Source organism: Adelges cooleyi, unplaced genomic scaffold (assembly GCF_023614345.1).
Source record: "Adelges cooleyi isolate 19-005CV unplaced genomic scaffold, UGA_ACOO_1.1 ACOO_flye_CR_arks_rails_tigmint_CR_PRNA_247, whole genome shotgun sequence".
Taxonomy (NCBI): Eukaryota; Metazoa; Arthropoda; class Insecta; order Hemiptera; family Adelgidae; genus Adelges; species Adelges cooleyi.
In genome coordinates this window covers 10,318,442-10,330,956 of record NW_026095912.1, presented here as the reverse complement: position 1 = coordinate 10,330,956, position 12,515 = coordinate 10,318,442, and the positions used below count along the sequence as shown (strand labels likewise).

At 27.8% G+C, this 12,515-nt stretch overlaps 2 protein-coding genes across 8 annotated transcripts; one reads left to right on the top strand and one right to left on the bottom strand.

Moving 5' to 3' along the window:
- Positions 1-1,205: 1,205 nt before the first annotated feature.
- On the top strand, positions 1,206-3,751 carry LOC126836868 (protein FAM136A-like). 2 transcript variants are annotated; one of them, XM_050570535.1, is made up of 6 exons: positions 1,206-1,432; positions 2,006-2,089; positions 2,288-2,428; positions 2,884-2,961; positions 3,341-3,493; positions 3,569-3,751. In XM_050570535.1, exons 2-5 carry the CDS (start codon positions 2,006-2,008, stop codon positions 3,452-3,454), a joined length of 417 nt encoding a protein of 138 aa, XP_050426492.1. In that variant the 5' UTR covers positions 1,206-1,432; the 3' UTR covers positions 3,455-3,493; positions 3,569-3,751. The 2 variants fall into 2 exon arrangements, with proteins under 2 accessions (XP_050426492.1, XP_050426491.1); XM_050570534.1 differs by having other exon boundaries at positions 3,341-3,751.
- A 335-nt stretch (positions 3,752-4,086) lies between these two features.
- LOC126836867 (lactosylceramide 4-alpha-galactosyltransferase-like) lies at positions 4,087-12,414 on the bottom strand. 6 transcript variants are annotated; one of them, XM_050570532.1, is made up of 5 exons: positions 7,717-8,028; positions 6,895-7,120; positions 6,385-6,555; positions 5,782-5,992; positions 4,087-4,468 (listed from the first exon to the last, which is right to left on the bottom strand). In XM_050570532.1, the coding sequence occupies exons 2-5, from the start codon at positions 6,966-6,968 to the stop codon at positions 4,199-4,201; spliced, it is 726 nt and encodes a 241-aa protein (XP_050426489.1). In that variant the 5' UTR covers positions 6,969-7,120; positions 7,717-8,028; the 3' UTR covers positions 4,087-4,198. The 6 variants fall into 6 exon arrangements, with proteins under 6 accessions (XP_050426489.1, XP_050426487.1, XP_050426488.1 ...); XM_050570530.1 differs by lacking the exon at positions 7,717-8,028 and adding an exon at positions 12,260-12,414 and having other exon boundaries at positions 6,385-7,120; XM_050570531.1 differs by lacking the exon at positions 7,717-8,028 and adding an exon at positions 8,711-8,848 and having other exon boundaries at positions 6,385-7,120.
- Positions 12,415-12,515: the final 101 nt, after the last annotated feature.

The window sequence follows — 12,515 nt, the reverse complement described above, 5'->3', positions numbered from 1 at the left end:
AATACATTTCTTGTACATTGTCACTAACAATTATAAATTATCGGTCAAAATTGAAAATTGTCAAATTCAGTTTGATTGGGTACCTAATTAATGAAAACTACTACTGGCAGAACTGACTGGTAAATAGTAAATATCGGCAAGCGGCGTCTTTTGGGCTTGGCTGTAGTTTACTGATTGAATAGTGCTGGCGGGGCAGGACTGTGCTGCAATTTGGAATCGGGGTACCAAGTGCGCATGCACTGCACGCCTCTACATTAGGGGTACAAAAGTTTAGCACTAACGTATATTTTTAAAATTACAACCACATGAAAGAGTGTGGTTATTCTTTTTTTAAATTAATTTTGTTACATCATATTAAAGCTGATATCTCGGAAGAGACTATTTTGAAAACCTCCTCCCCCTAAATAAATGAAAACCTGGCAAAAATATTTTTAGATTGTTATTTATTTCCTCTATAGAAATACGCAAAAACAATGTAAATATTTTTCATCATAAAGTTGCGATGCTCCATACGTTTTTTTTAAATAGTCTAATTAATATGTACCTATTTTTCTCTTCAGCTCCGATCCTCTGTCCAGAATCAAACGTTCTGGCAAATTTGAGTCTCGAAGGGCTAATATTCTGAAAGGAAAATAGCGATCATACACCAAATATTCTTACATTACCGGCTACTGAGCTTGGTAGCTGGTTTATACTTAAGACAGTGTTCAGACTTAAGTATAAATATTAGGTAAAATGTACGTTGTACATTAGTTATAAAACGTTAATTATTTTTTTTTAAAACTGGCACTTCATGAATTTTGTTATAAATTATCACATTTTGTAAGTACCTATGCACAAGGTATATCTTTTACCGAAATATTGAAAAATGTTTTTTTAAACTATTTTCTGCTGATTTTAGAACTATAAAAAAGTTAAAGAACTATAGTCTCACCAATTTCTTCCTTTGTAAATTTAAGTTTAACTTTATATTGAATAGGGCATTGGATTATAACATTTGTGAATTAAAACGGTGCCTTTTAATATCTAGTTTTTTAACCCGGGTAAAGTATACTGCATAATAATAAAAAATTTAATCGACCGGTGCGGTGCCATAGGTAAGTTGCCAGAATTCACGGCTCACAAGTCTTATCATTATTTATGCACTGAAACCTTGTCATTTACAAATATGATAATGCTTGAAAAATATCATGCGATACCTATTATCATAATGCCAAGTGCCGCATGGTTTTTGTAGAATATTTTGATGAATTTATAATAGTTGTCAAAAGAATATATTAATTTTAAGTTTGATTTATATAACATATATAATATATATATTAAAGTTCCCGGATTAGGAGTCATTTTTATGACCCACAGACCGGTTGAAAAAAAACCGAATTGACTAACTACTTATAATAAAAAAATAAATTTTCGCTACACTAGTTGCAAGGTAAGATTCTCTATCCGCTACAATTTACTGTATTTAATATATTCAGTACATTTTACAAAAATCCCAAATTAATATTACACATTATAATACCTAAAATTTGTCTAAATACATTTTGAATACAATAAGAACATGTAGAGACCGAGTGTGTAAAGTGGTAATGTACTTTGTTCATTGTTGCCTGTTGCATATTTGGACTCAAGCGGCTCTATTTGCTTGGCGATATATTTCCGACTAAAAAAAAAGCCATCACCCCCTTCTTGGGCGTCGGACTAATAAGCCCTCCCAGAATAACAAAAAATATTTAACCTATTTAACTTTATATTGAAATTTAACTACACTAATTTTGGTTGTCAACTGGTATAACAAAATATTTAAACATAGTGATTGAACAAACATAATGTCTGTTGATTACTTGCTTTTTCTTCCAAATCATATTAGTAAATAAAAAATCGCTTTTAACATTTACGTTAAATCCATGATAATATATGTTATAGTTTTGTCATCTTTATAGTAGTATAATATTATGAATTTATTTATCAACATCATGATTTTAAAATTAATTTTATATTTCAGATGGATGAAGAGCAACGGCGTATGGAAAGCGCTGTGAATAATGCATTAAACGATATTGATAAAAAATGCTTACGAAAATTACAAGTAAGTTACCACAATATCGTAAATATAACATACATAATACCATTATCCTTTTTTTTTTTATATTATATTTATTTTTATTTTTACTTATCCTATTATGTAAACTTATTTTCTTCAGACCACGGTTGTATTAAAAACAATAATTTCCTTGTAGTACATTCAACATTTTATTTTATTCCCTTAACATTTTTATGTTGACAGATTCAAATGCATCAGTGTTCCATTGATTGTTGTAAAGATACTTCAATCAACATTAACTCGTTGAAAGTATGCGTTGATAACTGTGCAAAAGATGTGGTTTCGAGTCAGAACTATCTTCAAAATGAATTTAGTAAATGGCAGGTATATTGACGGGCGTTTAAATTATGTATTTACTATTGACATCTTATTAAAAATAAGTGTTGCCCAAACTTGTGTAGTAATTTTGATTTAATTAAGTCTATATAAATGTTTTAAAATTTTTGTTTGTTTGAAAAAGTTGTATTGCTGCATTTTTTATTCTGCTATAATATTTTATCTATCTTAGCAGTAGCTGTATTAATTAATGACTGTTTATGACAAGAAACTTGAAATGGTTTTTCAACATTTTTTGTTTAACAATATATAATTTTTTTATTAAATTAAAGATAATTTTAAATTTCTAATAATATGTGGTTTGCATAGACCTTTTTTTTTTGTTTATTGTCTACTAATAAAAAAAAGTTTTTTATGCAACTTCCGTATCAAATTTATATTAATATTGTACATTTTTTTTTTACTCAAAATTAATTCAACAATTTATAATTTTTTTATTTCAGCATAGGATACAACGTTGTGTACAAGACTGTCAGGATACGATTAGTGATAATATGACTGGAAATCCTAGTGAATCCCAGGTTTGTAAATTTGATTAAAAAATCTTATTAAACAAATTATAAATTTTCTACATTAAGAGCAGTTTTATTAATTTTAAGACAGGTAAATATTTTAAGAAATTATTTGATTTTTTTGTTATCATGGGAAAAATGACATAAGTTTATTTTGATTTCATCCAGCTTATACTATTTTAGCTGAATTACTATTTCAAATGTTTGTGATGACTATTTAAGTTTTTTTAACAATTAAACAGTGCAGGTAAAATTAAAAAACAAATGTTGACCCAAATTAATTAACATAAATCAGAATAATACATATGTATTATTCTGATTTATGTTAATTTCGTAGAAACAAATTAAATCTGTTACTTATTTTATTTTCATAAATTATGATTTATAGATAAGCAAATACACTAAAGAAGCTGAAGCTTGCATGTCACGTTGTTTTACAAAGCACATCAACTTATTGCCGCAGCTGACTGAAAAAATTGTGTCAACTTTGAATAACCGTTAAAAAAATTCTTTTAAAAATAATTAAAATTTTAGTAATCGTGTAAGTTATTTATGTGATCTAGCAATGTCAATATGTTTTATAATTATACGAATAGTCATATTGTTAATGAAATAGGTGTTATCAGGAAGCTTATGCAAGGACATATTAGTAACATAAAAATCATGTCCGGATTACAAGTTAAAAATGAAGTCAGTTTTCATCTGTCACTGACCAAGATTTATGTTAATTTCTTCAAATGTTATTTGAACAATGTTGCAATTTTTGGTTATGTTTATTAAATACTGAATTATTATTTTTTATTTTTTATTCAATAGTGTGTACCGGTTATGAAATATTATTCTATTATCAATTATTATCTCTTTTGCGCCCTTACCATTGTTTCAAATGAATCGGGATCAACCACATTATTAGCTAATTTCCACTCCATGGTTTCCTGTCATTCTGTTGTTGATTGTACAATCAACCCAATCATAATTTATTATCTACTCATAAATGCTTTAATTTGTCCCTTTCTCAATAACACCAATTTCTGATCACTTAATAACTATTTGTAGATAAAAAATACTTGCATATTTCATTTGTTAGTTATTGGCAGGGGTTGATACAATATGAAAAACAAAACAAGATACAAATAACTGAATATAGCTGTTATAATAAAAATATAAAGATAGAGAGCTATTTAAATACATTTTCAAAAAATTAAACTAAGTAAACAAGTAACATATTTTGTATTACATTTGGTGTTTAGAATTCTATTTTTGCCAGTGAAAATACATTTGGACAATATTTTTGGGCTATTAAACCGTAAGGCTGTGTTGATCCCACTTTAACAACGGTATTTTTACTATGATTGTTCCAAACGTGTATACCTATACTGTTATTTATTTTTTTCATCACTTCGGCACTAGTGTTTGAATTAAAGTATGAATACCAGTCCTTCCAACTAACAGGACAAAAAGTGTCTTGATCATACACGGTAAAACCCTGACATTTGTCCTTGGTCATTTCTGAAATCTGTAAAAGAAATATTTAACCATTGAAATTAATATACTTTACAATAATTCAACCATTAGCATGTAAATTATTGTGACAAAAATAGTTTGGTATATCTCGTCAGGGTCAAAAGGTATAAGGTAAAACTAATAACAGACAACATCTTGTGTTCTAAAATAAAATTGCCAACTTCTAAAATTGTTGTGCCCAAATTTGTATCAAGTAGAGTTTAGTCAGCCGTACAAACTATGCAATTTTTAGAAGTGTAAAAAAAACACCTGATTGCCAACAAATAAAATCAGTTCATCTAGACTAGAGTTGTCATTTATTCTAAATTATAACTGAGGCCATTACAAGTGATATTCCTTTAACCCACCCCACTTCAAATTTTTTTAATTTAAAAATACAAAAAAGTATTTAAATGTATTGTATACACTATACAGCCTGTGCTAATAAATCTCTATATTCATGCACACAGTACTGTCTAAAAGAATCTTTAAGGTTTTTAACTCTAAGAACTTATTTGCAAATTTTTGTTTGCATTTTATTAACAATCAGAAATTTGTAATTGCATTTAAAAAAATTCTAACTTGAAAACATATTTAACATTTTTACAATTAAAAAAAAATATTCTTAAAGCTGAAACATGACACTATAAAATCACTCACATAATATTTATCAATGAAAATGTTTTTATCAAGTTACTGCTTATTGAAAATGATAAAACTGATGTTGGAAATTTGCTAAAAAAAAATTGTAACGAAATATTAAAAAAAGGATTTTTAAGTGTCATATTTTAACTTTAAGAATCTTTTTTCAAATTAAAAAATGTGGTTTAGTTTTTAATGAAAAATTATAATTTGCCAAATTAATCAAATGCAAAAAAAAAAAAACATGAGAAAGTACTAAGAGTTGTGCTATAGAGATCTGTAATTTAAGACATTTCTTATTTAAATAGGCTACTATCATTTATGAGGGTAAGAAAATTTTTAAAAAAACAGTCCAATACACAATGAACATAATATTTTGATAATTATTTAATAGTTACAAACAGTTAATAAAAATAGAGATTCATTTTCAGTAATCAGTACTTTTTTACATCTCGGCCAAAATTTTAAATATACCGGTTGTGCTGAAAGCCGATAGTGTTCTATCTAAATCAGAACAACTGGCATCCTTTATCTTGATAACTAAACAAACATACTGATAAAATTATTTATTGATTAATAAAGAAGAAGATGGAAAGTAGAATATATAGTTTGTACGTTTTTTTAACACATTCACTCCAAGAATAAGTTTTGAATCATTTTTTATTATTCTTATTAGTCACTTACGTTTTCTGTATTGCAGATTTTTTGAAGTGCTCTGGTTATAACTCCCGGTCCATTGTAGCCCCAATCGTTACCTCGATAGTTATTAGCATAGTCGTTAACTGTAAGGTTGGCAATTAATTTACCGAGTTTGTCAGTGCTGAAATTCAGTACAAGTGATGCAATAGCCGTTTCTGATTCAACAGCTACGAAATTTGACATACTGTTAAAAGACCTAATGAAAAACATAACAAGGAATTAGTCATTTGTTGAGTGCACTAATAACTTATTTTAATTTAAAAAAGTATGTAGGTACTATTTTTATTTTTGATAATACCATTGACTTTTTAATACACATATTGGGCCATTCTATAGATAAAACATGATGGTGACTGACGTGCATTCAACAGAGATTTGTACATATATCAGGACATGTCCTTTCCCACATTTACCCGATTTAAATGCATGTGAGTCACAGTCATTTTTAATAATAGGATAACTTATTTGATCAAATCTCCAAAATGTATTAATAAAACAACGGTTTCGAAACGGCATTCTTAAATATTGTGAATGCATTTATGATTTCTCCTAAAGAATAATGTAATAATAAAATTGACTTATAATTACTTCATAAGTACAACGTCCAGATCCAAATAAGTACCTCCGAATTTCCACAAAGTTAGAAATCGTAGCAGATCACTAGTATGTGAAACGGGCCAATTACTCGTAAATATTGTTTTTGATGTGATAAAGTTTTGTAAAGGAGTATTGTTGGCGTATGACCGTAAATTTATGTATCTAAAATTAACATTTTTGTAACTACTTAATGTATCAATAACGTGTGATTTATGATCAACAAAATTGGGAGAGAGAAATAACACAAAAATTTTTGAATCTGGATTGAGAAAAGCCGCAGATTCTATTGCACAACCTTGCCTAAGATTTAGTTGAATACCCTTTTCATGATTACAGGACGTCTCAAAAAAGTATATACTGTTTTCAGTAACTTCGCTCGAGATTAACTCTGGTAAAGATTCTTCGTGTTTATCTTGGAAATGACACATAATTAAATGTTTCTGAGATTTATCAAATATTTGGCTATTGCCAAGTAAATATATGTTATATACAGTTACTAACAAAATAACCAAGATCAACAGAACTTGAATGTTTTTTTTTCTAAAGCACACCCAAAACATTCTTTTAAAGATCATTTAAACGCTGCAATACTTTCACAAATCAATTCACACTTTAAATAAGACCTCCAGGATACATCAACAGGAAGTTTTTTGTCGTGTTATCATTGTTTCATTAAGTAAAGTACAGCCATATTTTCCCTGTAAACAGTACTTATTTTGATCCAAATCTGAAACAAACCAGTAATAACAGTAATTAATAATTAATATTTGTAACAAACAAACTTAATAGATTGTTAATTTTAAAATGGGTAATTTATTAATCTATTGACAGCAATATTGTAAGAGGGCACAGTAAAATTATTTTTCTGTGAATGTTTGCAACATTCACGTATTATACTCAGTTTGTAATTTTTTACAATTTATAATACGCATAGTTAGAATAAAAAAAACAAAGGCAAACAATGAATAACGTAAAAGAGTAAAATAATGTTACAATTTATAATAGAATAGTGTAAGGGGCATACATAGAGCTAGCAATTAAAATACATCAGATGATTTCACAAAACAGAAATTTCTTTCAAAAATGAGTCTAACCAATACAACTATAATAATATATCAATTTTGGCTAAGAATTGATTTGCTACTTTGTGTGACTGGCCAATTCAAATATAGTGTTAAGTTAATATAGAACATACAAGTTACATTAACTAAAGTATATGAATATTTAGGATAAAACACAGTATGGTAATGTTTATTTTTGTGTTTTATTAAAATTGAACTTGTTATCAACAATAGGAAAACCAATAAAATAAAGTCTACATACTGGCAAAATAGTTTGAGCTGTGAACTAGTGGAGCTTTGTTGATGATAATAATTGGACACATATAAAACTATTACAAATTATAAATTAATAATTATTCTATTTAACGTATTACTTTTCGAGTTGTTATTAGTGTGTACACATAGTTGAAAAGTAAAACAAAATTAACGACTTAGTCGGTACAAATACAAAATTCTTATTGGGTACTTAATAGGTAGCAATTGGTAAATAGTAAATACTAAATTTAACACTGTGTAAAATTAAAAAAAATGTCAAATTCTTAACTTGTTTTTATTTCATCAGACAATAGTAACAAATAACAATGAATGTCTTGTTTTTTTTGTTATGATGATAACAACAACAAAGATAAAAAGTTCAAGTGATAACACGACCGGCAAGCGCTGTCTATCGAATTTTCAAATTAGTGAACACATTACACAGATTAGATAAATTAATATAGTTTTATCTAATCTGTGATACTAATAATTGAATACTATTTTAATATGTTTCAACGTGTATAATTTTAGTTAATTTTTAAAACAATTGATCATCTACAAAAATAACAATATTCTATGTCTGTATCTGTATTTTTATAAATAAAATATATGTATACAAAGTGTATAACAATTCAACAGATATTCCATCTTTACATAGTAAAATTCTCTAGTTGGTAATTTCATTGTTTAACAAAATTTTAATGAAATCGAAAATATAAAATAACTATTAAAAATAAAATCGATTGAATAGTAGAAAATATTGACTATACTTTACTCCTTACAAATGGGCGTTGTAGAAATAGCATTATTCCAATACAATTGTTACCAAATAAACTATAAAAACACAATTTTTCGAATGGTACCTATCCATTTTTCCGTGTAAAATTTATTTTATAAATATTATTTTTTCAACCGAAATAATGCCTGACTGCATTATATACTTTAGGATCAACAATTTCATATTCGTGTAAACAAATTTAATACATACTGACGTGACTTACCCTAAGAATTCAGATCATCTCTCTTACACGAAATTCCAGTTTAAGAAGCTCCAACGATTTTTAAACTTCTTATTCGCTTATTTTTTGTTAAAATGCAGTTTTATTTTCTAGAACTGAGACATTGTCTGTACCGATAGTACCCTCCGAATGTAGCGAAGCGTCGGTTTCCGTTTTATGGTACACACAAAAATTCTCCGCCTATAGGCTATAGCCCGCATATAATATACTACAAGGGTCGACGTTCATAATTACATGAGTTCATGTGCACCCATAGACAATAATAATTAGAACAACAATAGCAATAATAATCGGTCAGCTTTAACTGCCGTTAAATGGCAACCGCATCTAATTCTATTCATTGGTACACAAATATCAGCGCCTATGTACCTAGATGTATATTTTATATAAAGACTTTTGTCTGGCTTCTGCCGTCACGCAATAGTTATTCGGCTGTGTGACATGGCAACAGTGGTTTACCGAGAATACTTGAACGACTGCGAACAGTCGTCACAGATCACTCATCGCTAAGCAAAAAATAAAATACTTCAAATATTTATTTAAAACCTATAAAATTAAAAATATATACATAAATGCAAATCTCCCAAAAATATTAGGGAGCTTAAACATCAAACGAGTTTTAGAGAAAACAGACTCGTGAGGGATTTTCCACCACTTACAATCCCTAAATACCGCATCATCTTTGGCCCCTGGATACCGACCATTTTTAAGGAGTTTAGGAGTGTAGTTTTTATATAGGCAATATTTAAGAAAAAATATTTTATAAATTTTAAAATTAAAATAAATTGGCAAATAATTTTTTTGTACAGTCTATTTTGATCACTGCGCAAAGCTAGTTTCAAAATTATTGATTTTTGTAACTTAGTAATTTTCACGTTTGTTACTTGTTAGTCAACTGTTTTTTTATTTATTAAAATCCTATCAGTAACTTAACGAGTTAATTTTACTTGACAGTAACTATAGTAAATTATTAGTATTGTTCAAATAAAGAAAGTTAAAACGACTCAATCTGCAATTTTCCAATAATTCTTTAAATTATATTAAAATACATATTGTAGAACTTAGAATTATTAAAAATGAAATTTCAATTTTTTTTGTATCATGATTTGATTTTTTGTAAATCAAATCAAGATTTATATTATTTAAATATCTCTAGAAAATCTTCTGAAATTGAAAATTTTATTTCTATGTTAAATTAAATGAAGAAAAATATATTAACTATTTTAAGTTCTTCTCAGAATATTCTTTAGCACGTATTGTTATTTTTTAAATCGTCTCCATAATGATAAAAACACCGTTCGTGCTATATTAGCGTGTTCTATACCTACGTTCGAATAATTTTCTAAAGTTTTTGTTTTTTATTTGGTAAATTCAAAGTTGTTATTAGGAAAAGTGTAGAACTTTAATTTTTTATACACAAAAGAAGATTGGAAATTTTCTAATTTTGTTTTGTAAGTTGTTATCAACTTTGGAGTCAAGTTCAAAAACAATTTGACGTGCTAGAGAAATTCTACGAAACTCAAAATTTATAAACTTAGGTATATTGATTCTTGTTTTGAAAAAATGTCAATTAAGGTTTTAAAAGTTGATAGATCTCTAAAAAAAATAAACGTTTAATATTGTTCAATACTGCAGGTAATTAGCTAATTTATCAATTTGTTTTTTTTTTGTCTTATATATTGTTTTGTTTAAACATTTTTTAGTTTCTTTTCAGCTTTTAGTTCAAATTACGAATCCTGCACTTTGCATTTATTTATGTATGGTTTTGTATGCGTCATCACGTAACTTTGTCACGATCTTGAATCTCAACAGTAAACGAATTTTCGACGATCTATTTAAACTATTGTAATGTCAATTAAATTTGTTGGAGGGTTTTTCTGTTAATAGTCAAAATTGAATATTATTGATAATATTTTTATTTAATAATAAGTCGGATTGTTAATCCAGGTAAAAATATTTTGAGTTTTTGTCTTGACACCTCTTTTTTATCGTTTTTTATAGTATAGAGTAAATAATCTCAGCTTCCTGAAAAATATATTGATTTATTTTTTCGTGCAACAGGAAGTCATTAAAATTGAGTTTATAATCTAAAAAGTTGTTTTTTTCGTGTTACCCAAAATTTGAGAATTTTTCTAATATTTTTTTTTCATAATGAAGGAAATTCTAAGAAATTATTTTATAAAAATATAATATGTGTAAACTTCAAATTGAGATCTCCTTAAATACAAAAAACTTAGAAAAATAAAAAAAAGTGCTATAAATTCATAGAAAAGTCGAAAACGGAAAATTATTTTATTTTTACACATAATTATTTAACTATTTTTAATACAGTGGTAGTTTTTTCCCGTTTTCGATTTTTCTATGAATTTTTACCTCCTTTATTGTTTTTCTAAGTGTTTTTACGGAGATCCCAATTAGAAATTTACACATTTTATGTGAAAATTTGGGTTTGATTACTCGAGCCCTTCATGTTTCGCATCAGGGTTGAAATTTTCAGGACCCTCTTTAGCTAAATTTAAACCCCGATGCAGCACGTGAAGGGGTTGAGTAATCGAAACCAAATTTTCACAAGAATTATATTTTATGTCATAGAAAAAAATCGGGGAGAGGGGGGTGCTGCAAACAATATTCTAAAGTAAGGTTTTTTGTTTAACTACCCTAATATATATATATATATATATATGTATGCAAGATGTATATTGTTTACCTGTTGGTTATGTGGGATTATATAATGTACTAATGAGAGACCTAATAATAGTCGGGCTTAATGAAACAAATATATTTTCCTCGTCACGTTATGGTCGTCGGCGGTCGGGTAACGCATGACGAACAATATGAATGCCCGTCATTATTAAGGATATTCACAAAAAAAAAAAAAAAAAAAAAAAAACTAGAAATAAGACTATGTAAGAGAACTTCGAGTACCGTTTGAATATTCATTTGTAATTATACATAATATTATATAGGAATATAGGCATACCGTGCATACAATATAATATAGTGTGCGTATAAGCCGACTGACAAACGAAATCTACCAAAAAAAATAATAAGTATTAGAACGTCCGGACAACGACGACTTGCACGCATGTGAATAGAAATTTGAAAAAAGGTAGTTAAAGAGAAAAAATAATTATTTAAAACATTTACCTAGCTACGTGCGATGAACCGCTACGAGGAATTAACAAGTAGTCGTGTATAACCGAAAACCTGGGCGGAAAGACCTATCTGAAAACAATTAATGCACATATTGTGCAGAGCGAAACGCGTTTTGAGTTTTTCAAACTCAATTCGTTGGTTGATTTTTAACGCATTGTACCGTCCTGATAAGTTATTCTGGACTTAGGTCGTGAAAAAATGTGAGCCCCAGTTAGGGTTAGCGCGGATAATAATAGACAAAAGAAAAATAACCGTGCACATTAGAAATCTAGCTCAGTAAAGCCAAGTGGCGTTGAAGTATGTTTTTAGCGCTCTGAAAAAATAAATCTTTGATTCTTTAAAGGATCAAAACAATAAAAAAACCAAAGATCTTACCTACATAAAACAATCCAGGTGTGTATAAAATGGACTTTGGCGCAACTGGTATAAACCAAGCAAACGAAACGTGTTTCAGAGAGATATAAAGATGAGTAATCAAATAATATTTTTTAAAAAAATTGAATTATTTTTTTAAGCTCATTTGGAATCGGTTTGCGGGGCTCTAGAATAATACAAATATTCAACAATCTATATAATATGTAAGACCCTCAGCTCTCTATTACCCATACCTATTACTCAAATGTGTACAATA

Bases quoted from the DNA above. Each gene is read 5' to 3' on its own strand.
- LOC126836868 (XM_050570535.1), top strand. From the start codon at position 2,006: ATGGATGAAGAGCAACGGCGTATGGAAAGCGCTGTGAATAATGCATTA. The intron at 2,090-2,287 runs GTAAGTTACCAC...TTATGTTGACAG, and splicing joins AATGCTTACGAAAATTACAA to ATTCAAATGCATCAGTGTTC. The intron at 2,429-2,883 runs GTATATTGACGG...TTTTTATTTCAG, and splicing joins ATGAATTTAGTAAATGGCAG to CATAGGATACAACGTTGTGT.
- LOC126836867 (XM_050570530.1), bottom strand. From the start codon at position 6,968: ATGATCTTTAAAAGAATGTTTTGGGTGTGCTTTAGAAAAAAAAACATT. The intron at 5,993-6,384 runs GTAATTATAAGT...GTTTTTCATTAG, and splicing joins CTGGACGTTGTACTTATGAA to GTCTTTTAACAGTATGTCAA. The intron at 4,469-5,781 runs GTAAGTGACTAA...TTTCTTTTACAG, and splicing joins AAATCTGCAATACAGAAAAC to ATTTCAGAAATGACCAAGGA.